General features: G+C 37.3%; 1 protein-coding gene across 6 annotated transcripts in view; it reads right to left on the reverse strand.

Annotated features, from left to right (window-relative positions):
- UTRN (utrophin) overlaps positions 1 to 26,421 on the reverse strand; it is a 369,401-nt gene that overhangs the window by 195,351 nt on the left and 147,629 nt on the right. For 4 of the 6 annotated variants that reach the window (XM_061378712.1, XM_061378711.1, XM_061378710.1 and 1 more), the window contains 9 exons: positions 25,696 to 25,871; positions 24,377 to 24,512; positions 21,991 to 22,140; positions 20,751 to 20,835; positions 18,966 to 19,171; positions 17,691 to 17,808; positions 14,617 to 14,822; positions 13,043 to 13,197; positions 8,422 to 8,611 (listed from right to left, as the gene is read on the reverse strand). In XM_061378712.1, coding sequence (XP_061234696.1) covers positions 8,422 to 8,611; positions 13,043 to 13,197; positions 14,617 to 14,822; positions 17,691 to 17,808; positions 18,966 to 19,171; positions 20,751 to 20,835; positions 21,991 to 22,140; positions 24,377 to 24,512; positions 25,696 to 25,871 — 1,422 coding nt within the window. Of the gene's footprint in view, positions 1 to 3,396; positions 3,691 to 8,421; positions 8,612 to 13,042; positions 13,198 to 14,616; positions 14,823 to 17,690; positions 17,809 to 18,965; positions 19,172 to 20,750; positions 20,836 to 21,990; positions 22,141 to 24,376; positions 24,513 to 25,695; positions 25,872 to 26,421 lie in introns of those variants that run through there. The other 2 variants (XM_061378715.1, XM_061378716.1) reach the window with 2 other exon arrangements.

Here is a 26,421-nt window from a genome sequence, read left to right on the forward strand (position 1 = left end):
TCTTAAAGCCATTCCCTCTTGTCCTGTCAATACAAACCCTTGTAAAAAGTCTCTCCAGATTTCTTGCAGGCTCCCTTAAGGCACTGGAAGACTGCTACAAGGTCTCTCCAGAGCCTTCTCTTATCTAGACTGAACAAACCCAACTCTCTCAGCCTGTCTTCATAGGAGAGGTACTCCAGCCCTCTGCTAATCTTCATGGCCTCCTCTGTCTCACTCCAACAGGTCCATGTCCCTCTTGTGTTGGGGGGCTGAGAGCTGAAAGCAGTACTGTAAGCAGGGTCTCACAACAGCAGAGAAGTGGGGGAGAATCACCTCCCTCAGCCTCCTGGTCATGCTACTTTTGATGCAGACCAGCATGTGGTTGGCTTTCTAGGCTGCAAACACACTGCAATACTACATTACTTATTTTTATAAGTAATAATACTTATAATACTTTAATAATACTTATTTTTATAAGAAACAACACCTTTCTGGTCTCTCAGGAAAGACCTATCAATTTGTAGCTTTACCACGATTTTTACTGTTCCCGATAATTTACAATTTTATCTGAATCTTTGGGTATACCTTATATAAGATACTTTTTAGGGAACAATCACATTTTAGCAAGAACACAGAGCAGATAACAGCCCCTTCAAAACCTTTTTTCTGGTTGTTCACTTTGAGCGCCAAAATGTTACGTAAGAGTTACAAGATAAACTGCTAACAAGGCAAAACTTATTACACATTGTCCTGACAACACAATGCTAAGTGTGTACATCTCGTCCTTGTATGCTACTAATTTCGGTGCAAGAGAATCAAACAGCAATATGAGTAAAAAGTTACACCTGGCAAAACTCACCTTGGCACAAAGAAATTAGTGAAAGAAAAAGGAGTAAAGAAGAAATATTGTAAACCTTGGATATCCTGGTTTTCATCAATGTTGAAATATGTCACTAAAGTGTTTGTTTTTGTTTCTTCTTTTAAGAAATTCACAAAATGTAGACTATGAATGCTGAGCCTTACTATTACACAGAGCTAATAAAAGGAACTGACTTTCTCCAGTACAGTTCAATAATAAAGCCTTGTTCATTCTTCTATAAACAGCGCAGTTTTATACAAACACTTACTTCACAAATTTGTCTTAAATATTTCATTGGCACTTCTTTAATGCTTGTTTCATTGACACCCTGTTATGCTTCAGAAGACACTTCACATGAAACATTTAGATGGTAGTTTATGAAACAACTACCCTGTACACAATGCAATAATTCATATACTCCATAGTACATATTTCTTTTCAGCAGAACTGAACTATATTAGTGTATCTGCAGAGTTCACAAGACATGAACAAACTTGTTAAATTCCAAAGACAGAAATATACAGAGTAGTACAAGAAATCTTTCCTGACTGAAGAGAATTTTCATATCACTTCCTCATCCAGTACTAACATTTCCATCACCAGATTCCCATATATCACTGCCTTACATTGACACCTGCTGGAAGTGACTGGGATTGTAAACCATTGCTTTTTTCTTCGATCAGTGTCTGATTTAACTCTACAGGCAGTCCAACAATTCTACTTTCAATAAACTAAACACAGACATCTGAAAGACTAAGCTGCTTGACTTTTTAACGAAGATAAATATACAACAGCTAATTTTAAGCTACACAAAAATTCCTGAGGCTATCACTGCATGGGTTCCCAATCAGAAAACACATATTTTATAACAGCCTTTGAGAAGACTTTTTTACTACCCCTTGGGTAGATTTAAACTTAACAAATCAAATATCCAACTATTGACTAGATTCTTAGTCTAATTAGCAAACTATTAGTGCTAGAGTCACTAAATAGTTCTTGTTTGACAGTTACAAACAAGATTATACACAAAAATGTGATTAAATAGATTTTAAAGCACTTAATTTCCTAGTGCTTATGAGGACAGTTACAAAACATGTCTAATGAAAAAAAATGTGCCTTATTCACAACAGCAAACAGGGCTGTTTAGTGACCGAATTGATAAAGACAAGAATAACTGAGGCATGCTTGTTAAAATAGCTTGTCTGTACACAAACTACTTTCACGTCATAATGAATATGCACCTCTTAGTACAGCTTTGTAAACAAAAAGTACACTGAAACATCCATTTGAAAACAATGTGATTTTCCCCATATGACGGAACTTCTACAAGTTTTATTGTTGTGAACCAGATACTGCATTATACCCTTTTCTTACTTCCAAACTCTAATATAGAGGTAGGATTTCCTTTACTTTTTGTGTTTTTTTGCCATTTTTGTGTTTTTCATACTAGAAAATGCACATTTCACACTGAAGCAAGTATGATGAGGTACAACAGCTTTGTTCTATCATTGGAACAAGAAGGTGGTCACGCACTTCGGTATTCATACACCTCACATGCAAAATTCATGCACTGTTTCACCAAAAAATACAGACAGTTTTAAAGTATAACAAGCAGCAAGAAAAAAAACAAAACAAAACAAAACAGAAACAAGTTCAAAGGCAGCCAAACAGAATTTCTATCAGGTTATGTCAGTATACAGCTGAAGACCTCATCAATTCTAAATTTTTCCAGAGTTACAAAGCAGGATCCTTATATCAAAGTCCAGTGACACACCACAGTCTGACCATTCCACACAGGCACAGGACCAGTTGGAAATTATTTTTTTTATTATTTTTTTATGGTGAGCGATCAACCTACTGAAAAAAAAATATTTTTACTAAGTAGCTTAGATCCTTACCATAGAATTAAAGTTTGTAACTATTAAACCTGTGCAAAAGCAAAAGTGAACAGTCTCAGTGGAAGCAGAAATAATCAGCCACCAAAGCAGGTAACAGTAAAAATGCCAGTATGAGTGGTAGCCTATGTCAACATGCTTTTCATGCACTTATTTTTTAACTCTGAAAGAACTCTATAATTACAGGCAGGCAAAGACAAAATTCCATGGCTGCATATTATTGTGCTGAACTCATTCCTAATTAAAAGTTTCATCAAGCTCAAAAGCAAAAACACTGGGCATGGAAGAAGGCAGTTATTTACATAATGGGTACGCAGGAGTTAAAGGACTTCATTTACCAAGAATTAACCAACTCCTCTACAAAAGGAAATGTGGTACTACTTTACAAAAGATCACTGATCATGAACATTTAAATGACAGCCAAGAGATCACTTTTTGGTGGTTTTTTTTTTTTTTAATATGTTATCACTGACAAGCACAGGGTTTTTTTACATATACATTCTTTAACAGAACACACACGAGGGCATGGCAGGCTTTAAAAACAACACTATGTAGCCTAAATACTTTTGACTCTCCTCCCATTCTTGCTTTCTTTTCTTTTTATCTCAGAAAGACAACAGAGTTAGCATTAGACACTCAAGATTTAGGGCTTACATTTCTTACCTTACAAAGCTTCTGGTAACGGGGAGAAGAAACTGCCATCCTCTGTAAACGATGCAACAACACCACAACTTTCTGCAGAGACGTTCTCACCACAGCCATCATTTTAAGTTTGCCACACTTCTGAAGACACCTCAGAATTTGCATTATAAATGAAGAGCAACTATCATTTCCTCCCGGTCACTGGACAATGATTTGCCAGCTTTCTGAGCATGCTCTCTTCCAGGACTGCTTTTGCAAGCCACAGGCTTTATACGTTTCAAAGGCAAAGGAGGTTGATATAGCATAAGTTTCTCTCCCAAAATAACCCCACAAAACAAATGAAAAAAAAAAAAAAACAAAAAAAAAACCACAACCAACAAACAGCCTTCACAGATTATTGTAACCAATACTGCTCAGCTCTGCTTATGCAGAGGGTAAACAAAGTTGCTGAGCAGCTGAGCCTCTGCCACCATTCAGGAATATACTAAATAGCCAGAAAAGGTTATTAATTTAAGCTTGAAAGCCGAAGGAACAAAAAAAGGAATTCCTTCAGGAAGACGGCTCCAGTGTATCACAACAGTTGCTCTCCCCTAGTAGCTGCTTTCTATCAGCAGACTAAGCTCTGGGAAAGGATGCTCTCGTTCTCAGACTGAACGCAGCTCTGGCAGAGCTGTAGAGTGAGTGAATAACAGACTATGTTATAAATCTTGAGAGAGGAGCAGAGGAATACCTGCCCTAATTATATCAGCCATATGTTAAAGGCTAATAAATCACACTGCCGCTTCTCAAAACTAGATTACCTAATACAAAAGACAAAACCGCAGGAGGTAAACCTCTCTGTTTTGAAAACTCTCCTGAAGCTAATTTAGCCAAAGGCATCTCAAAGGATTCTCACTTGTGCCGGAAAGTAGGAATGCTTTATGGGAGCCGTTTTCAATTAAAATCTTTTCCTGAATTACTTATTAGGACAAGAAAGAATAGGGGTTTGATAAATTAAAAGCATAATTGCATCATCGCCCCTTTTTCTAGCCACCCTTGAATCCAAAGAGCTAACTTCATTTTGGTGTTTTCCCCATGACAAAGCAGATTTATTTAAGCTATCCAAGGATGGCAGTAGGACATTGAAGAGCATGCCAGTGTTGTGCTACCAGTAAGGCACTCCCAATGCAATACAGCCAACGTACCCCTAGGTGTGGCAATACTGCAGCGTAACCAGAGACAGCTAGGTCTTGCTTCTTCCAAAGGTGCTATCTTGAATGTACTTAAAACTATATTGGAGGGGTAGCTGTAGCAAAGGTTCAGGGAGACCACTGTCAACACAGTAGGTGGTAGACACCACCACAAGTAATCATTATTTAAGATGTATATTGCCACATCAACAGGTACGTACTTGTTTCAAGCACATCAAAATCATCAGAATATGGAGGCACCAGCCACAGGTAACATCACAAGTTCTTATGACCCTAGATAATGCATAGCTGAGATGCCAGTGCTTTATACACTGGTTTGATCCTTCTCAGGCACTTTCGATCTGGGGCTATGAATGCCAGGTACAGGTTCTTCATAGAGGACATTTAAAAACTCTTCCAGCCCACTTCAGCTAACACAGCCTTTTCATTCTTATTTTTGGAACTGAATAAATGTTTCTGCCAGTTCTCAGGTAAACCCCTCTCAACCGCACTGGTTTACCTGTCTAGCATCAACATTATTTTGAGGAAACAGAGCCTTCATTCAACTCCGTATATAGAAATTTTACCACACGTATTGTCCATCTTACCAGAATCACATTCTTTTCTCATCTCCACCACTCATTCAAATATCTACAATTTTCCTCGTTTATGTCTACTCTTCTATCAGACTACAACTGTTTCTTTAACCTACCAGCTCAAGCCTCACATCACTAGCTGGCATGCTGTTACCAAACATCTTTTGAGGAAACCTATGAAGCAGCACAAGTCCAAAAACATTGAACCATTCAGAAAAGACTTCACAAGAGCTCAAAGCTCTTCTGTGTAAGACAAGCCACAGTACACACCAGCCACCTTATTTCTGTTCTGATATTTTCATTCCCATCTAATACACAAGTTTGAATCAAGCAGCGAGGTAAACTAACAACCCACCACTGGTCATGTTGATTTTAATTCACAACAGAACAAAACTTTCTTTTGAACACCTTTATATCTGTAGGCACAGGACTTCACACACAACAGCCCAGCATTTCTTCTTACTATTTCCTTGCTCATTTTCTGTGTTTTGTTTCACATTAGGTTTTAACTTCTTTCAGGTGGCTGCTAAACATTTTCCAGACTGGAGGGTTTTGGCACTGACCTAAAAGGAAAGTCTTCTGCAAGATTTAGATACTGAGAGAATGAATTAAAAAGCCTGATGATATAATTGTGAATTTTCCTCCTTTTTAAAAAAGAAAAGGTTAGCATAATGCAAGCTTTGTATTATTTGCCTAGTACTGATGATGTCAGATGTCACAACAGAAGGCAAAACAAGGCTTTGACAATGCCCAGATCACTGGTTCTACTGTAGAATGGCTTGAGCTTCAGACAAACAAGTTAGCCCCAAAATGTAACGGAGGACAATCCTCCCATGTGCACACAAAGTTGCCAGCTTAACTGACAATTCTATTTTGAAAATGGATGTCATATAACAACAACAAAAAATTTAACATGTTTCATCTACGTTCAGCACATTTCACCTAGAATTTATCACACTTTAAACTCATAGTAAAGTTTTACTCAATGCACAGGCCTTGGGAGCACAGGCATCTTCACACAGAGCAAAGAAAGTCGTAAGCCTGATAAACTTCTTGAAACCATTTAGGAAAAAATACTTCTTCACATATCCAACAAAGCACAAAAAACCCAACACTTATTTTATACCACTCAACAGGGGAAGAACATGAAACTGTCTTTGTTTAATCAGATATTAAGCTTAAGAACTTACAAGGGAGTGAATTTGATTTTTTTAAACTACCACAAGATGTTAGATATTCACTTTGTTTTCAGAAGTTCATTTTAATAAGTACTTGAAAACAGAAATGTTGATTTCGGACTGTTTGCCAGTGTCACAATATGAATGTCTTTAGTTATATTTAAATATTTAAAGACTGGAAAATGGTATGGGACAAAGTTCATTTTGGAAGCCATTATGCTATGCCAGCCTTTGACATGCTCTACTTAGCTTTCTTTGGTAGTTGAAGAAAGCTCACAATATTATGCAAAGTCACGGGTAAGCGATTATGGTTCCTGTGCACAGTATGTAGAAGCACACAGTCACAGAAAAAAGATGGATGATATCAGGTAATGGGATGCTGAACAAGGGGAGGCTATGCCCAAGCATCTACATCTGCCCTCCTAATGGTTATAAGCAATGGGCATGTTCAAGAGCTGGTTATAGACCTTCTCCCCACAGCAGGCAGTCTTTCCCAGAAGTTCTCGCCTCACACAGCACAGCTCTAGCAATTTTCACCAGATAAAAGCACAATGAAGGAGGGCAAACAGTGTTGCATGACCAAGGTACTTCATAGCTACACAGAGCCAACAGGCAAATTGTGAAACAACAGCTTTACCTTAGTGGGACTGACTAGATAGAATGCAAGGTAATGAAGAAATGCCTGTTTAAACACAGCACATGTTGTTAGATTCCTGTGGCCCTGTTTTAGCTCCTCTACCTCCACCAGAGTAGTGGTTTGGCTTTTCTTGCCAATAAAAAGTATATTAACTTATATGTGTTGCCATTACAGACTAATCTCAGCAATTCACAGAGCCACATGTCTACAGATGAGTTACCAGACTGACCAGAATCCTATAAATATTAGTGAGTGACATGTCATCCCCAACACATAGAAGCTTCCAAAATGTATTGTTCTCTTCCTTATGATTACATATTGAACAGCTTGCTATCAGACACTTTAAACTTTGTTTAATTTAAATTCGATGTGGATATGTTAAGATTAGCAGCACTAATGAAAGCAACACTTTTTTTTTTATTATAAACTGTTCAAACCCTATGAACTTAGACCATAGACAACATTATTCCAAACACAGAATGCAGGATTTAATAAATTATCTAACTGCCCAGTTCTGTGCATATCAAAATAACTGTGCTAAATGAGGCAATCTAATTGAAGGGGAAAAAAAATTAAACCATGCAGGAGAAAGATGACATGAACAGCATTCACATCAGGCAAAAAGGACAAAGGAAATTCATATATTATAGAAATACAAAATCCTTTTAGCCAGTGATGTTCAACCTTTGCTGTTACAGACCCAACGATACTAAGAAATGTCTGTCAGGCCACCACACCCTTTCCTCCTGTTTTCCCAATCTAATATATCCTTGATGCAGACTGAAACCTCCCTCCTACCTCCACAAAGGAGATGTGTGGGATATGCAAACACAGGAAGAGCCAGATGATGTAGTACTCAGCTAGTCTGTGTTTCTTAAAATGAGGAAAAAGGATCTCCCATCTGTATTTTAGAAAAGCTAGGGCATCCATACATTAAATAACACTATAAATAGTGGCAAGCTAGTCTCTCAGTTATTTCTTAGGTTTCCAGGCCTGTATAGGAAGGAAGGCCAGCTGGGTAGCTGCTTGGCAGCAGGAGAGGGAGAAGAGATGATCCAAGCATGACAATGTCTTGGATTGCTGGAAAAACAGGAGAAAGGCAGCAGGCAGGGACAGGAGTCAGCTTAACCCAGGAGGGCTTTACTTGGAGGGAAGTAGATTAAATTGTTTGGCTGGACAATTATACAACATGAATTGATTCAATCAGCTATAAACTTCCTGAATATAGTCATTCTCCAAGAACACTGAAGAGCCCTCATTGCCAGAGACACCCATGAAATACATATTTCAAAACTCAGGAAGAAAAATCTGCTTCCTTCACAAATCTGACTTCTAAAATACTGCTTTTTTTAACACCTTCCAATACACTGCAGGTTTCTGCACTCTAGTAGATAGCATTCCTTTATCACATTTGCCATTGAGATAAAGCATGAATAGAATAACAACGGTATTATTTAGCTTCTTACCTGCATCTGCTTTCTGAGTTCCCTTATACAGGCACTGTCCTGAGGAATGTTCTCACGCTGGGATGCATCTGCCAGAACATTAACTGTTGTCTCTGCCTCTTGAAGCCACTTAAGAAAGCTCTCCAGATCCTTGTGTGAGGCTTGTACTGTCTTCAGCTCAGTCTCCAAGAAATTCTGCCTATCTACAGCTCTGAAAACAAGAAAAGTGTCAGAATATTCCATTACATACATCACAATGGAACTACTAAAACGAAATCTGAAAGTTACCTCTATTAAGAAACTATACATCTACCACAACTTGCTTTCTCATTATTTACATCACTCTTTCTCTGGTTATTATACCTATAGCTACAGGCGAATGTTCTGAACTGGTTAAGTATATCACAGCCCTTTTTTAAAAAGGGATGTGGAAGAAACTAAGTTATTAGTTAAAAATCTGGCTTCTCCTTTATAAGTGTTACAATCATGGACTTACTTTACCCCAAATGGTGGAAGTGTTCTTCCCATGTGTGAAAAGCTTGCATTTCCTCATCAAAAAAAAAAACACACAGAGCAGAAACACTGAGGGTCTGGAGGATATTTGCTTCCTTTTCTACAATGAGCAGAAACACTTCACTTTTTTGTAGGAGTTTTATTTGTAGGAGTTATAGTGATGAAGGATGAAAAGTCAAATACCTCTTTCTCTCTGCTAAAGGGCAAGACTTCTGACACTATCACTCAAACAAGCAGAATAATACACTGCCTTCCTAACAGTCAAGCAATGCCCAGCATGCTTAAATCTAAAAAAAATATAAGACTGGCAGAATATAGTTCCCATGTTCAATCAATCCCAAAGATATCTGGTTGGTACAAACACAAAAGTTGTTGCTCATAAGAGGATTTTTTAGGATATAAAGAACTCATTTAAAGCCTCTGAATTATATTGCTGGTAAGCAACTTCAAAAGAGTTCCTAGAAAAACAACCAGATCACATTTTACTGCGTAAGAGGACTGTTTCCTTGTCATTGAAATGAAACTCAGATGGGAAACTGTTTTAGTCAGCAGTTTTAAAAGCTCTGATTAACAATGTTAATTAAAGCATGACAAGCTAAATTTCATCAATTTGAGGCTGTTATTCTGCAGTATCCCTTTTCCTAAAATCAGAAGAAACAAACTGTCCCACACCAGCTCACTTTACAGGAATCCCTAACAGGCTAATATCTAGAATCCTGCTGCAAAATAAGTAGGAAGTTAATTTAATTTAACATCAAGCACTAGTAATACGGTAAGAATTCAAGGTAAATATTTAATTTCAAGTACAGCAAGACCAAAACATTCAGCATTTGATATTTTCCCATAAATTGAACATGTTTCTCTAGACAGGCCCATTAAGCCTGTGCATCCTTTGCCTCCTACTTTCCTCTTAGCCAGGCTGAGCCAACAGTACTACTCAACAGTATTAGGGACTCACTGTGTTTAGAATCATGCATTTGAAAAGTAGTTAAAATATTCTTTTCAGAAAAGAAGCTACAGGTGTTCAGTACCATAAAGGATGATGCTTCAAAGCAGGTATTCTGGTTTACTAGAACATCAGAAAAGACAGATTAATGGAAAAGCTATTTTCCCCCAATTCTGCCATGCTTACATTCCTAAGTATTAGCATAACCGACTTAATTTTCTAGAGACTACTTGCAAAAAGACAATGTTGCAACCCCCGCTTTAGGGGCTTAGGTAATATGTCACTTGTTAATAATTGTTTTATCCAAAATAAGACTGCATGAATCATTCCTGACTTCATGCTTGCCCAAGTTTTGGCTGCTTGTAAATGACTAGGGGGGCAAGAAGCCTTCATTTTTGCTTCTCACTTGAAGCTCTGGAATACTTCATCCACTTCTGAGAAAAAAAGTAATAAATAGCATGCTAGGGATTACAAATGTGTTGACAGAGATTGTCCAGAAAAGATAACAAGCACCAGCTCAAAAATTAGAGCATACCAAGGAACTGCAAGAAAAAAGCAAAGTAAGAGCAGTTATGAGCAATAACTTCAAACCCTTCTCCCTCTGCAGGGATTTTCTTCCCTAGTAGGGGGTTAAGGCCAAAGGTGGAAGAATAGGAATGACAACAGGAAGAATAGACTGGTAATAAAAGCGACCTTCATAGAAAAAGAAAAACCCCACAGGATGAAACACTGGAAGTGACCCAGATCTTCAAGTTTAACTACTGATGTACATTATATGGGGACTGAGACAATTTGTACTTTGTAGCTAATAACATTCATTGAAGAATGTCATCTTCAGCCTGGACTTTTAATTTCTCAGACTTTCTGCTTGGTTTAAATTAAAGAATGAAATCCTATTACATTCCTACTGTATCACAATATTTGACTTAAAGCTGAAAAACATTCCTTTCACTAAATACACAGTCCAGCAGCATAAATTAACAGACTTACAAGTAATGTTCTAAGACTATATGGGTGCTTTTGAAAAGTATAACAGTAGCGAGGTAAACTCTTACAAAGCAGACTCAAATACTTTCTTTTCCTTCCAGTGAAGGCCACAAATCTAAAATAGAAAATGATGGAGAATTGTGTGCTACAGATTAACAACTACCGCACGCTATATGAAGATGACTCAAGTTTTCAAAGATTTCTAATAAAATTAGAACAGCCTCAAAAAACAGAGGGTAATTCCATGATGTAAATAATTAATGTAAAGAGAACCTGAAAAAACTTTGACAAATGCAGCTAATTACACTTAGCGGAGTGACAGTGAAGAACATCTAAACAGATGCTCTTAGCAAAGACATGTCCAAGAAAAAGAACATTCTACTCTACTCTTTATGTTTTAATGGCTCCATTTCAGGTTTCTGTTCCACACGACTAATTTTGCATTTTAAACTAAAAATCTGCAATGCATACAAGTGTGTGATCAAAAGAAAGTAAGAAAATAACATCTGTGACAGTACAAAGAGCAACTATAATCCATTACTGAGGCAGAAAAACCACACAGAATTACTACAGTTTCACCCTGAAACATTAGGACATAAACAACTACCACACAAAGGATCCAACTTAACACAGTGTCAAGCTGGGGAACTTCAGTCTCTTAATGCAATAGTTTTAAAATAAGCTGATTCAACTTTACAGGTCATGGAATCATAGAATTCTATGGACTCACTCCAACAGGTCCACGTCCCTCTTGTGTTGGGGGTCCCAGAGCTGGACAAAGTACTCCAGGTGTGGCCTCACAAAAGCAGAGTAGAGGGGGAGAATCACCTTCAGGCTTGTTAAGCCTGGAGAAGGCTCCAGGGAGACCTTACAGAAGCCTCTTAGTACCTAAATGGGGCCCACAAGAAATCCAGAGAGTGACTTTTTACAAGGGCATGTATTGATAGGACAAGGGTATGTACTGATAGGACAAGGGTGAATGGCTTTAAGATGGCAGAGGGTAGATTTAGATTAGATACAAGGAAAAAAATTCTTTTTCATGAAGGTGGTGAGACATTGAAGATTACCCAGAGAATTTGTGACTGCCCCACCCCTGGAAGTGTTCAAGGCCAGGGTGGATGTGGCTTGGAGCAACCTGGTCTAGTGGAAGGTGTCCCTGCCCATTGGAGGGGGGTTAGAACTATATGATCTTTTAAGGTCCCTTCCAACCCTAACCATTCTGTGATTCTATGATTCTAGGAACTTCTCTTCCTCTCATTCACCTCGATATATCAACTTGGGAGGCTTTATTACCTAGAATTTTTATTCCCTTAACTGCCATCTCATTACAAAAACAGTTTTCACTTGCACATATATGACAACCAAAGTCTGTGTATGTGTGCATCTCCTGGACTCCCATATGCACAGGATCAATTTTCTTTTCTGTCCCTGTAACCACAAAGCATAGCATCTTTTAAGCTGCAGGCACCGAGTCAGACTCTATTCTAAATGTTAATTGTCTGTCAAATATGATAAAGAATTTCTAAAGAGATTAGGTTACCTTGCAGAAAAAAAATTGATATGCTTAAGGAAATACCATGTTTTAATCAAGACATATTTGCAAGTATGTCCTAATAGAGGATAAATAGAAAGCATTAAGTTTCAACTAGTCTCAGTTCCTATAGCTCAAGTATTTTCCAGATGGGAGTGCTAGGACGATCATACTCTGTACCTAAAGTGCAGGCCCATTCAGGGAATTGTTCCCATCAGGTGAAAAGCCATAATGAACTAATGTGTTGGAAGACCAAGCTGAATACTTACAGCCTTACTGAAAAGAAAGCACAGCAAGAAACTAAAATACATAAAGCATACCAACATCAAGGAACAGGAGAGAAACTCTTCAAAGACACTAGAGAATAATAGCCATGAGCAAACCCAAGACCAAACAAGAGAAGCACTTTTTTTTTTCCCCTTAAAAAAAAAAAAACCAAAAAAACAAAACACCACATGAAAGCAAAGTGATACCAGAAGCCTTTCATGGTGAACCGTGGAAATTTCAATCATCAAAACACAAAACAGCTTCACTGTAATTGACTAATTATCCACAATAGCCCTAAATGCAGCAGTAAAGCAGACAGAGACTGCAATACACATGCCTATTTATAATAGGATACAAGATGGGAACAGCTTACATATAGAGTGAAATCTTGTAATTACCTTTGGTTCAGATTGACCCAACAAGTGTTCATTTGATCAGTGGTTTCCTTCACCCTCCTTGTGTCATCATCACGATATTCTCGGAGAAGTTTATTTGAAAGATCATTGAATGCAGCTACTGTGATGTCACCTCTGTGCAAATCCTGTACTAACAGCTAAAAAGCAGTTCCAGAACGAGAGAGAATAAAATAAAAATCAGACTATTATTTTTCATGCATTTTATCATATTATAAAGCCCTTCTTTTTGCCACTGGTTTTGTTTGCCTTTTTTTAAACAAAAAAATGTGCATATTCTCATTTACAAGAAAAAACTTTAAAAAAAAACATTTACAGATACTAAGCATCCTGACAATAAACCAATCAAAACACCAATAGGTGATGAAAAATACATTTGCCGGAACTGCCGAAGGCTAGAAAAGTCCTCTTCTGCGTTTCACTGGCAACAAAAGTAAAAACACTTCCATATTTTTAGTACCATGAATAAGTTGAAATTATGATAATAATTATAAAAGCGGCAGCTAAGACTGGCATAAATGAAGTGCGCAGCATGAGATTTTAATGTCATTGTTTTGTGGGGTTCTTTGTTTTCAAATGAAGAAAATATATTAGATGTGTTTGCTTACTGTGGCAGGATATTCGTAATGTACTTTGACTTTACAGAATTAGGAATGCAAGATTATTTCTAAATGCAAAAATGTATTTGTGTATATGTATGTCCAGTTGTATCTTCTGATCTCCTTACTCCATGTTCAGGCATAGGCATACTTGCACTTAAGAAAGCAAAGCAGACATAACAGTCCATTTTCAGACTTCTACACATGCAAAGAAACACAATAAAAAGCACTCAACTTTACTGTTCTTACTCTCTGCTTCTTTCCATACCCAGCTGCCCCCCTGTGTTATCTCTTCATTAATATACAAATGTGTGTGTGTGTATACACACAAACACTTTCTAAAACTATTATAGCCTGGTTCTAATACTGCAGTTGTAAGAGTCCCTCCTTACTGATTTGTCTCTAGTTCTCATCCTGTGCCACCTACAGCCTGCCCTTTTTCTGGCAGCCACCAGGACAAAGAACATCAAACTTATTGATTTATCACAGCAGGTTTACTGTGATATGAAAAGCAGCAAAGATTGCATGGGATAGGAAGAAAAAAGAAGTGTTGAATAGACCTGGCATCCATCAGAAGTGAAATTCAGGATAATTTTAAATGCCTTGGCCCATTCATTCCAGGATTTACTAAGCTATTGTTAATAGGTTTTTATGAAGCAATACATATTATATTCTGGAACTGTATGATTAAACTTTTATTGTTCTGATGTTCAAGCTTTTGCATAGTATCACGTATCTGATGCTACACTATACTCATTTCAACTACACTTACAAAAAGACACATGCACATGACACTTGCTTCCCTCCCAGAAGGCTATTCCTAAGGAAGTCTGACATATTAAAATAAGAGACAATTTAGAATATATCATCTCCAAAAGAGACAGAATTGCCAAATCAGTAGTATTACACAGACCGAGGAGTTTGGTATGAGGGGAAAAAAAGAAGTGTAGATGATCTTACTTTGTTGTCTGAGATCTGTTTGGCAAGCATCCCCTTTGGGGCCTGCATGAGCATACGCAGACGGATCTCGCACTGTTCCATGAGGTACTCCATTTCTTGCCTCTGCTCATCCCACTGCATGCTGTCTGTCAGCATGTACTTGAGCTGTTGCTGCCGCATCTCCACGCCATGCTGGGTATTGTCCCACTGGTTCTTCACCTTCTCCACTGTGGAGGACAACAGAGAATATGAAAAAACTAAGGCAAACAACCAAGTAGCCATAACTATCACTTAATTCTCAGGATAAGAGCCAATAATGTAATTCATTATCACACACAGTAGTTTGCATATTCAGTATTTTAGTTTCCCATGAAGTTTACATATTCCACCCAAGCAAATTAAATATACAGGTGTTTGGCTACTTGTTGTTTAAGCAGGTCAGCATACAGGTAACAACTAATTATTTCTGGAATACTTAAAAGGTGTAATTTTACTTTTGACACACACATATGTGGGAGGCAAATCTGCCATGGCTGCACTGCAGAGATATGCCAGCAGCAGGACTTCAAGGAGCACAATTTTAGGGTGACGGCCATAGCAGCAAGTCATCTTTATGCATCTACAACCTAAACCAATACAAAGAAATAAATACTGTCTAGATCTGGATAGCTTTTACAAAGTGAACTAAGTTTTCCAGACCACTGTGTGTTGAAGGGAGTCTAGTGACACCCATGCTACTATTTTAGCCAAAACAGAAAGACTCCTAGTAACCTACTTTAGCACTTCCATTCCACCACAGGTTTCTATTACACAACAGAAGAGAGAAGTTATTGGTAACCCCATTTCCTTCAAGTATCCCATTCCTCTCTCAGTAGTTACAATAGATAAAGGTTAAAGCCTGTTTATCAATCAATAAACAAAGGGTGAAAAAACCTTACAAGAGCTTAGGACAAAACTAGTGTCTCAGGGAAAGCAGTAAATCTGCCGTCAGAGAGAAGCGTGTAGCATCATACATTTTTCTTAATATTTACAGACCTAAAAAAAAGTATATTTAAGGTCTATAGAGGTGGAAACAGGTTTCCCTATTACCTGTCATGACAGTTATTAGGAACACATTATATGACAAGAGCTAAAAAGTAAAAAAGTGAATGTAAAAAAGCAAGCAAAAAAAATTACATCCAATATATTTATCTTACAAGTGAGTACACAATTTTATTAGAAAACTAATACACTTGATACTTAAGTCACTTCAATCTTCCATGATTTTAACCTTTTACAATTACACAAAGCCATTATGCTTGACCTGCTTGGGAAGATCTCTTAACTTTAACACATTTTAAAATATCCTGTTTAGTTTCACAAGGCTCTCAAAGACTGTGGCGGTAAAGCCCAGTTGTCAGAATAACTACTACTGGAGGACAAACTCAGTAATCTGCGCAATACAAATCCCTCAATTTCAACCCTTAGGCACCTTGTGGATTCATTTTCAGGCGTGACATGGGTCATTCTGAACAAAAACTTAGAATAAAGCTTCAGTAACCCAACAGCAAATAATAATCTGGTTTTCCTAAAAATATAATAAATAAAATAAATGAAATTGAAGTTGAAAGTTGTTACTGTGTTTCATAAAAAAGTATGTTCAAAGGAAACCAGCAGATGTTGGGAGAGATCAGTGGTTTCCCCAAAACAGCAAAAGCAAAACCAGCAGGAGTAAAAAAAAAAACTATAACTCTGTGTGCTGGCTAATGAGCAGAGAAAAAGCTCTTCAATGTGTAGACTCTCCCCACAAAGCTGCAAATAAAAAATAACCCTGAGAAACAGATGCCTACAACAGCAACTTGGTTGAAATAGATATTTCACATTTCCATAGCATTATTACAGAAAGAATATTTCTTGATATGTTTTTCCCAAATAATGGCCAGGTTAACTTTATTCACTGCACTGTTGACAGATTTCCCCTCTCTTTAGTCCCCACCAAAACAGGACAGAAAAATAGTGAAGCTCTTGGTATTGTCAGCATTCAGTGGGTTCAACAGGTAGGTTCCTACAGGAAGTTGTCAGGGTCAAAACCCAGCACTGGATGAGTTTCTAGTAAGAAAATTAACTCTATCCCAGCCAAAACCAGCACAGGCACCAGTCTGGTATGATAGGCAGAAAGACTGGAAAGAATCCCTGATGAGACTATGTTTTTAATTCACATTGTCCATGCAGTAATTGGCATAGAGAAGTACCGGCATATGGAGAAGCAATTTTTTACACTTAAGGTAGTAAAACACTGGAACAGGCTGCCCAGAGAGGTGATAGATGCCACATCCCTGGAGACATTCACAGTCAAGCTGGATGTGGTTCTGGGCAATGTCATACAGTTGAAGATGGCCCTGCTCACTGCAGAAGGGTTGACTATATGACTGCTGAAGGTCTCTTCCAACCCAACTATTCTATGATTCTGTGATACTGTATTTTCTGCTGCATATATTTTCTAACTGTAGCAACCAGCAAAGCTTAAGAGTCCAAATAATAGATTTTCCTTTATTTGCCAGTCGTTCCAGTTGTATGTTTTGTTTCCATAAGTACCAGTAAAAAAAAGTAAAATTCAAAGGGGCTGCAAACCTTTAAACTGGAAGCTCAATTTTCAGATACAGATCAGTAACTTAAAAGCTCTATCAGTGAACAATGTTGAAAGTACATGCACAGTTATCGTCTTAAGTTGATACAGTCGTACTTTTCACTAACTGTCCAGTGCCTCATAGCTCAAGAAAAATAAAGATGCACAATTAGTTCATTTTACTAATAAATAAAAGAAATCCTTATTCCTGGGTCTGTGTCTGTCAAATAACTCAAATTCGTCATAAGGTATTTTGAAATCCCAGCAAAAATATTTACCTTTTTACTTGAAAAAAAAAGGCCAGTCAAGAAAACAAGTGCCCATTCTCATTAGACTGTTAGAGTAAAAGCTATTTATGTTGTAAGTTTTCAGTTTGTTCAAGGAAGACAACTTCAGCTAGGCTCAAAACCAAGAGTTTAACAAGAAGCTATGAGATTATTTTATTGCCATGGAAACACTGTATTTGCAAACACTGAATAGAGAAACTTACATTTTTCTGTGATCACTGTCCTAATGTCTGAACTGGAAGTTTTATTTTTCAGATTCTGAGCCAATGTGAAAACAGAATCCAGCTGAGGGTGCCGCTGGTCCAAATCTGCCTTTGTTATCTGTTGAGAATTAGGATACGATTTAAGTACAAAAAGCAGAATTTAGTTAACATCATCTGTATTATTTGTAGATAAAACACGTATGTGTCACTAAAAGTAGATGGCTGTTGCCATCATTATTTTAACCCTTAAACTGTCACATTATTATATCACTGCTTTAAAAAGCAAAACTATTCTGAATTATAGTTACTGAAAATCCAGAGGTGAAGGTTAATGTGTACAAACCACACAGCTACCACAGCCATTGCACAATATTTTCCAATATCTATCTTTAACTCTCCTATAACTTGTTTTTCTTTTATCAAGCTCTGATCATTTTTATACTGGGGGGGGAGGGGAAGGTGTAAAGGGAGAGAGAGCTGGAGGAGGAAAAAACCAGAAAGGAACACTCAGACTATATATTATATAAAACCCATAGTTATTTCACTACAGCAGTGTACCAGAAGACCACGTTACAAATACAATACAGTTAGAAGAATGTGTTTCCAAAGCTACTGTACATCAAATTACTCTTTCAAATTCCAGATTATGTAAGACACCCACAGAAACAGTTTAGCATTTGTTTAGCCTGCAGCTTTTACTCTAGAGTCACACATGTTAATTGATCTCAAGTCAAATAAAATGAACCTACAGCATATATCTCAAATACTGCCCATGGCTCAGCATAGTATGAGCTACCAACAGAAATAAATATTTACACCATAAGCATTCATGGTACAACTGTTAATCATTTTAGTATGTCTCTGGAAATCAGTTTAGTCTAAAACCACTACAACAAAACTAATGAGAAACCACTAAAGAGCAGATCATAAAGGTTACCCTCCAAGCAAATATGAAGTTGCTCAAAGGATTCAGCATGAGCTATGTATACATTCCACAAAATATGTCATTTTCATGGGGTATTTTCTATGTGCTTTGTTTAAAACAAACAAACAAACATACAAACAAACAAAAAAGGCAATTCCTAACTCACACAGCAACACAGGAATTAACAGGAAATAGTAGAGAGAAGAGGGGCATTTAAAGTGTAATTTTCAAGTTATGCATTTACTGCAGTTTCTTTTTCTTTTAAACGCATGCAAGTTGTTTACTGAATGTACAAGCTATTAAAGTGTGAGCCAATTTTCCAATCCACTAGCCTTCACAAAAACACATACTTTCATTCGTGCAATAGTCCGATTGATGTCTTCGGTATTTCCCACGGTGACTATGTTTGACTTGAGCATCTGGTCAATCAATACCAACCAGTCAGCCAGTTCAGTTGTAGTTTTATCCAGATCAGCAGGTGCAGAAAGTTCCAAAGCCTGCTGAGCCTGAACAGGAATTTCCAATGAAGAAGATACTAGCACCACTTTTTGGACATCTGGAACAGAGTTTGGGGGTTTTGTTGAAAAAAAAGTCATGGCCACAAGTGCAGCTATGGTAATTAGTTTTTTTGTGATTCCTTTACATATACAAAAGCATCTACAGAGAAAGCTCAGCAACATTTGTATTTGAGGCATTTTAAACACCAGAAACTAACCAGGAATTCTTTTTGCCCCCACCCTTCACTCTCCCCCTTTGTGGTTTTTTTCTTAAGGCTATGAATTATTTCATTGCATGCCAAAGACCCAAATGATTCAGGCTAACTAAAAAACAAACAAGAAAGCTTGCAAAGGCAAAATTACATTAAATCTAATGGAGTGAAGCTAAACATTCTTTAACACAAAAGGGAACTGACCCTAATCAGGCATAAAATCCCAATCCTTTAATTTAAGATAAATGTCTATAATTGTCTCCTTCACTTTTGTATTAAACGGCAGAAAGGTTTCCCGCACTCTTGGCTCAGAAGTCACAAGTGAGCTCAGAAGAGCAGAAGTAAGTCAAGCTACTGCAGTAGGATGCTTCATGGACTTGGCAATACTCAACTTTCCTAAGAAGGGACAGATGCCTGCTAGTTCAGCCCCATCCTTTTTTTAACCTGACACTGCAAAAAATGAGGAATCAGCTGAACAGTAGGATTCATTTCAGAAGCTGTAGTTGGTTGTGTTCCAGTTCTGGGAAAATACTAAGTTAAATCAAGATGAAGCATGAATATTACACACTTATCTCAACCAATGAATACAGAAGCTTTACTTAAACACCCTGTATGAAAGGAAAACAAGCTGAATCAAGGTTCTGAAACGCTTCAACAAAATTTGGCTTTCCTCCTTTAAATAATTTACTGCTGCTGAATTGAAAAAAAAAAAGTTAATATACTGAAGTTCAGATGCTAAATCTTTCAGGCAAAGGCTGCCTTTTTAATATAGTTTTCTAAAAAAGAGACTTGGGCATTTTGTTCACACTCTGCTGATCCGCCTCCAACAACTTGAAAAGACAGGCAGTGTCAGTGTCTGATACAAGAATCTGTCATATTTAGACAGCTTCCCCTATAAGAATCAAGAAGATAAGTATCGAGCAGATGAGAAAGACCTATCTGAGTCCCTGCTGAGCTGAAAGATGCAGAATGGTCTTTATTTATAGGACTGCAGAGAATCTGCATGCTGGAGATACTTTACAAATAATTTGCTGGGGAAAGCTTCTTGTGGATCTTAATTACTGAATGGCATGACAAGGCACAAATCTGCAGGCTGTCACAAACATAGCTATTTTGGTTTTTAATCTGCTCCTAGTACACTGGGTTCCAGAGGAGGAGGCCTGAGCTATATAAAAAATTCTTCCATTTCAAGACTCTTACAGAATCCCAAAGGACTCTCCCAGTCCTGAACTGTAAGGCAACTTTTTCCCTAACCAAACGTTTCCTTCTTTCTCCCACAGTAATGTGAAGGTAGCCCAGCCAATGGACAGCATTTCCTAGTTCTGCTTGTCTAAGCTCATGAGGAAGGTTTTCCTTTTTGGATTACTTCTGACCGCAAATGGGATTAGACTTAATGCATTTAAACACAACAGAACTGGTCACTCACCAGAAGGCTTTGTCTGTGTAACAAGACAAGACTGCCCAACAAATGCCTCCAATTCTCTCACTCTGGCAGGCACTTCCCTGAACACCTGCAGTCAAGGAGAGAGGAATAAAAAACAGTAAGACAAGCTATAGTAACAGCAAAATGCCATCACTTTCTAGAAGACAAAATATTCTACACCATGCTTGCTACAATGCCAAGATATATATCAAAGACTTCTAAGGTATCATTTAAAAACAATAAAGATGCCAAGAGGTACTCAAAACTGTTATTTCAGTACATTCCAGTGTCTTACCTAAATCATGGAGAGAAATAAATGAGTGGTTGTAGACAGGTTTACATGTTTTTTTACTGCCTAAGCTTCAAAGCTGTGTCTCATTATTTGAGTACATTTTGAAGGAGAGATGATGCAAAGCATGATTTGTGGTCAGTGACAGGAAAGTAGATAAACACACAATTAATTTTAAAAGAAAATATACTAAACTCTTGTAATAAAGACAAATTTTCCTAAGTTGCTTTTTAAAAGGCTTTAAAAGCAGTGAAGGAATTGTAATAAACAAAGGGGGGGGAATCCCTATTTTCATGGCTGAGTAGGTTAAAACAGATCTTTTTTATTCCTGAGCAAACAAAAAATCCTTTCCCCAACAAATTGCTACCACTCTGATCCATAATACAATCCCAATAATTCTGTTCAGTTTTCACTTAAATCTCCAGGCTCTACTGGATAAAAAGTACCTGGTTTTACTTCAAACAGTGAGGAGTTTTCGTATACTTGCCAATGAGATTGAATACTAAAGCTTCTATTTTACAGCAGTTATACTGAAGAAGAATCCTAGACACCACTGATAAGATTTTTTAACCAAGATTTAACACATCTTCATTTGTTTTCCTCTTAACTGCTGCAAATGTTCAACTTTCCTATACAGCTCAGATTTACTGCAATTCTGTTTCAAATTAAGACATTACTGTTTACTTCACCTGAAATATTTTTGATCCAGCTGTTTAAAAGAAAACCAATACAAAAGAAAACAAACAAAAGACCTTAACGTAGCTAATTAACTCATTCTGATGGAAAAACCTCCACCAGTGTTTCATGTAGACACAGATGTGGGTACCTTTCCTGACTGTGCCTGCACAGCTTCCAAGACATTTTATATACATGTCACAGATACATGTAAAGGACCATCTCAAGTACACTACTGTATTTTCAACTTCAGATACCCAGTGTTGAAGAAGTGCACACCTTATTCCACCTCACATTGAGGGACTGCAGGCAATTGGAAAGTTTGTCTTTTTCCTGAAGGTCAACATCTTTATCCAAAAGTACTTCAGGTTCAGTTCTATTCAGCCATTCCAGTTTCTCTCCCTGTACTTCCATTTCTTCACTTAAGACCTAAAATGGATAGAAGAGTTTTAGACTGAAGCAAAATGTGTATATCCTTAAGTAGGGGAGGAGTTTTCCTTTACCTCCAAATGTTTAGAAATTTCCCTGGAAATATGTACCAGAAAAGCTTATATTTCAGTTTCTATGGTCTACCTAGAAATTACTAACACATTTCTTCAAATACCAACATTTATTGGTAACTGGAAAAATCCACAAAACTGCAAATAGCCAAGGTACCTATATAGCTTCACATCATGCACACTGAGTCTTACCTCACAAGATGCTTCTGTTTGATCAATTCTGGATGTACCATACACATCCAAAAAAGGCAAAGTATTGTCAACCATAACTGTTGCCTGCATTCGTTTTTAAAAGAAATTAATGACTAAGGGCCTACTTCTGACATGCATTATACAAATACATGGTAGATCACTACGAGATACTTTTTTCTTAAGGAAATGTACTCTAAAGGTATTTAAAAACTAAACATAACTTTACAACTTCATTTTGATCAATGTCCCACTGCCTTCTTTCTCTTTGAACGTAAAAGTGCAGGCAAGGTCCTGCATAAGAAAAATAAAAGCTTATGCTTGCATTCTCACTGACTTTAAATCAACTGCACTATTATTTGCCCACAGACCACAAGCACTGTGGAGTAGGAATCACAGATTTTGTTTTTAAACCCCTAGAATTAAAATATTTACAATAGCAAGTATACATCATGTTTATCCACCCCACTATTTACACTAATCTCTCTTACACAAGTACTATGGAGTTGTTTATCGGAAAGTGAAAGGAACAGAAGCGTGGAAAGCAGATCAATGAACAAAGGAGCTTGCTACAACAAGCACTTTACCAAATAGGGCCTTTATTAAATTTTCAAAGGTCTACCTTTAAAAGGACTTTTCAAAACAAAGAATCACTGAATGGCTTGAGCTGGAAAGGACCTTAAGGATCACCTAGGTTCCAACCCCCTGCCATGGACACGGTCACATTCCACTAGACCAAGTTGCTCAAAGCCCCATCCAACCAACATGTTATATCCTTTTTAACTGGAGACTGCTCCAGAAGCTACTTAGAAATCTCCTTCTCATTCTCAAACTATTTATTCCTAACTGATCAGTTAACCTCTGTATTCCTACTTCCCTAACACCACCCTTTAATAATAGCTCACCTTCCCTACATTTTCTTATTCACATCATCATACCCCTAGTCACTGTTCTTCAACTAGAAAAAAAGTAAGCTGAGTTTCTTTGCAGATGAATTCTTCACCCTTCTGAACATCCCAGCAATCTCACTCAGTACCTGTTCTATTTCAAACTTACCTTACCTTAATGTACATAGCCAAAATTGCACAGATGTTCATGCATGGCCAAAAGTGTACCTAGTTCCCTGCCAGTGTTTCTCTAGCAAATTCTGCTTCTCCCCCCCTTACTCCAGTTTTACCTTTCACTTCAGACATCTATATTAGGACAGATGACAAGAAAAAATAAAATTTTATCACAGACAGCAAATACTCAACTGACACAAGTCAATTTGTTTAGGTACACCCAACTTCAACAACTCTATAAAGCTGTTAAAGTTGGAAGAATCCAGATCTGTTGAATGTTCAAACCTTTCCACCCGATTTGTTGGTTTGGGGTTTTTTGCTTGTTTGTTGGTTCTTTGGTTTTAGTTTACTTACTCAATTTACAAAAAAAAAAAAAAAAAAAAAGCAAAAGCAGTCTTGTTGGATTGATTATTCCTTCCAGACACAAAATTAAAAGGGAAAATACACACGTATATATGGCACCCAACGCCCCTGAAATGACCAAACCCCTTATGTTTATAAAGAAGGTTAAACAAACTTAGACATGTAGCAAAGTATTAAACTTGCCCAGTAAATGGGACAGTGGTGCTTACTCAGCATTTTAAGCTAATCAGCTTTTGGCTAAAGTCTTGACAACTATGAAGTTGACCTGGGGACATCATCTTCAGTGCAATTCAACTTACTAAATTTTATTAGTAGTACATATATTTCTCACTTTCTGATAGCCACCATCTTCTGGCTACATAACATACTTATAGACTCAAGTTCATTTCAAACTGCCACTTGCCTGTCTGAGTTCTCTCACAAAACTGTTTTCTACCATCATAATATTTTTTGGCAATTTAGAATGTGAAAATTCCCCTCCCAAAAGCCACATTCTGATGCTTTGCACAAGACATACATGTGTATACACATACGCATACTAATCAATCTTGCCTGTAATTCTTGCAAGTTTTCTTCATGGTCGAACGTAAATCTTATGTCCAGAGCATTTTCTACATTTTCCAACCAGCAACGCAGCTCATCAAGCTTCTTTCTGTACTCTATCAGCTGCTGATTCTCTCCTTTTAGCCTTAAAAAGGAGAGGAAAAAGCCCACATGTGTTTCTGCAGTGAATACAGCACATCAGTCCTACGTTACTTCTGATGCAGCAGTCGTGTTTTTCAGTGGTTGGAGCCTTTTAAAGGATTCATTTTGGTAGACAAAAGGATTCTATAGTCATCATCAAAATGCAGGACACTTGCAAATTAATACTACAACCTTAAAAATAGATAAATTTAAGGCAAAAAATAATAATCACAAAATAGACTTCTAAAAGACTGCAGAAAACATTAAACGTGAGAGTAATGACAATACCTTCAGGCCTAATCACTGTAAGCCACTTTTCATGGTTTAACCCAGGACACCTTTACAAGGCCACTGTTGGTGAAAGTATGAGAAACATCCCAAAACCATCAAAGGAAAAAATTCCATAAAATCACACAAATCTTTAATGGAACTTCTCAAACTAAGCAATTAAGAAAAATCTTATTGCACTTCTAAATGTATCAGGAGATGTTAAAAATGTATAATTACATAAATAGTCTCCAAAAGCCCCTATTAGTTCCAAAAATTTATCCTTGTTATATTTTTTTAGTGGTAAGAACAGAGGGGGACCTTATACTCCCAGATATGCTAAAAATTGGATATATTGAAAGTTTACCTCAGAGAACCTTGTTCTTTGATCTTCTGAACTAAATTTAAGGCTACATCAAAACGTATTTTCATTTTGTTTAGAAAATCAGATGGATTAAATCATTGCAAACACAGACATAAAGGTCTTAATTTTCAGTATTGTGGAAATTCAAGAACAGCACCAGTGTTTCAATTTGTGTACCTCTGACAATGCAAAACCAGACATCAAGGTAATATACTTACAGTTCAGCTTCCGTCAGAGAAAGCTGAGCATTTTTTCCTTAAAAAGTCCGGCTTAGCAATAAAACAATTTTAAAAACAAGGAAAAATTGTAGGAAAATAAGGTTTGTGGTTGTCATTTGGTGGGTTGTATTAAAAAAAGACTCACTAAGCAGTCAGCTGCAGGTGCATTTATGAGAAATCAGGTCTAGAAGACAGTTCGTAACACATAGCTCTCAATGTCAGGAAAATTCAGATTAATGACTGCACACAATAAATGCACTCTGTCTCCCACAGTCTTCTAAATGAGATTCTCCTCGTTGGATCTGGTTAGGTATCCAAATTTCTGATGAACTTCTTACCTATGTTGTCTATCCATGACCTCCACGGTGATTGCTTTCCAGCGTCTATTCAGTCCTGCCAGCTTCTCCTGAAGGAAGGTCCTGTCTGTAGCAGACAGTTTCTGTATGATCCCTTCCCCAGTTCTGTTCAGTGCTGAAACACTGGTCTGATGGCTGCGGACTCCCTCTTCAAGTTCCTGTCAGAAACATAAAAGCCACATAGAATTTTTTTCCTGACCTAAAGTGACTTTGATCTGTGGCTCATAATATGAAGGATGAATCCTGGGTGCATATTATTTTACTAAAACAGGCACTTAAAGACATCTTACTTTAAATTGGATGCTGTTGATTTAAGTTATTAAGATTCTGTTGTTGAATCCAGTTCAATTTTCTAATGTGCCACGGAAAGATAATGACACAGAATAGGCTGCCGGACACTACTTAAGATCACAAGAATTCATTTAAAACCATCAGTGCTAGAATCCACACTCATGCTTGATTCCTTTCCCCTTAAAACACAGCAGTTTCTGATAGTGCAGATGGATGGTATGACTCTTTTCAAACAGTTCTTCTCATAACCTATGCCCCTGACTATCTGCACCTTACCAGTATTTTTGCTAGGATAATTATGGCTATGCTCTCACAGTCCCACATATCACAGAAAATCCATGAAACTAAAAGCAAGTCAGAAGATGTCAGAATAAAACCTTCAAATATGCACAACCACTACAAAAACCTTATATTGTT

The sequence above is a fragment of the Neopsephotus bourkii genome, unplaced genomic scaffold (assembly GCF_033783945.1).
Source record: "Neopsephotus bourkii isolate Nb327-2 ecotype Australia unplaced genomic scaffold, CSIRO-AGI_Nbou_v1 NB_1767, whole genome shotgun sequence".
Lineage (NCBI taxonomy): Eukaryota > Metazoa > Chordata > Aves > Psittaciformes > Psittacidae > Neopsephotus > Neopsephotus bourkii.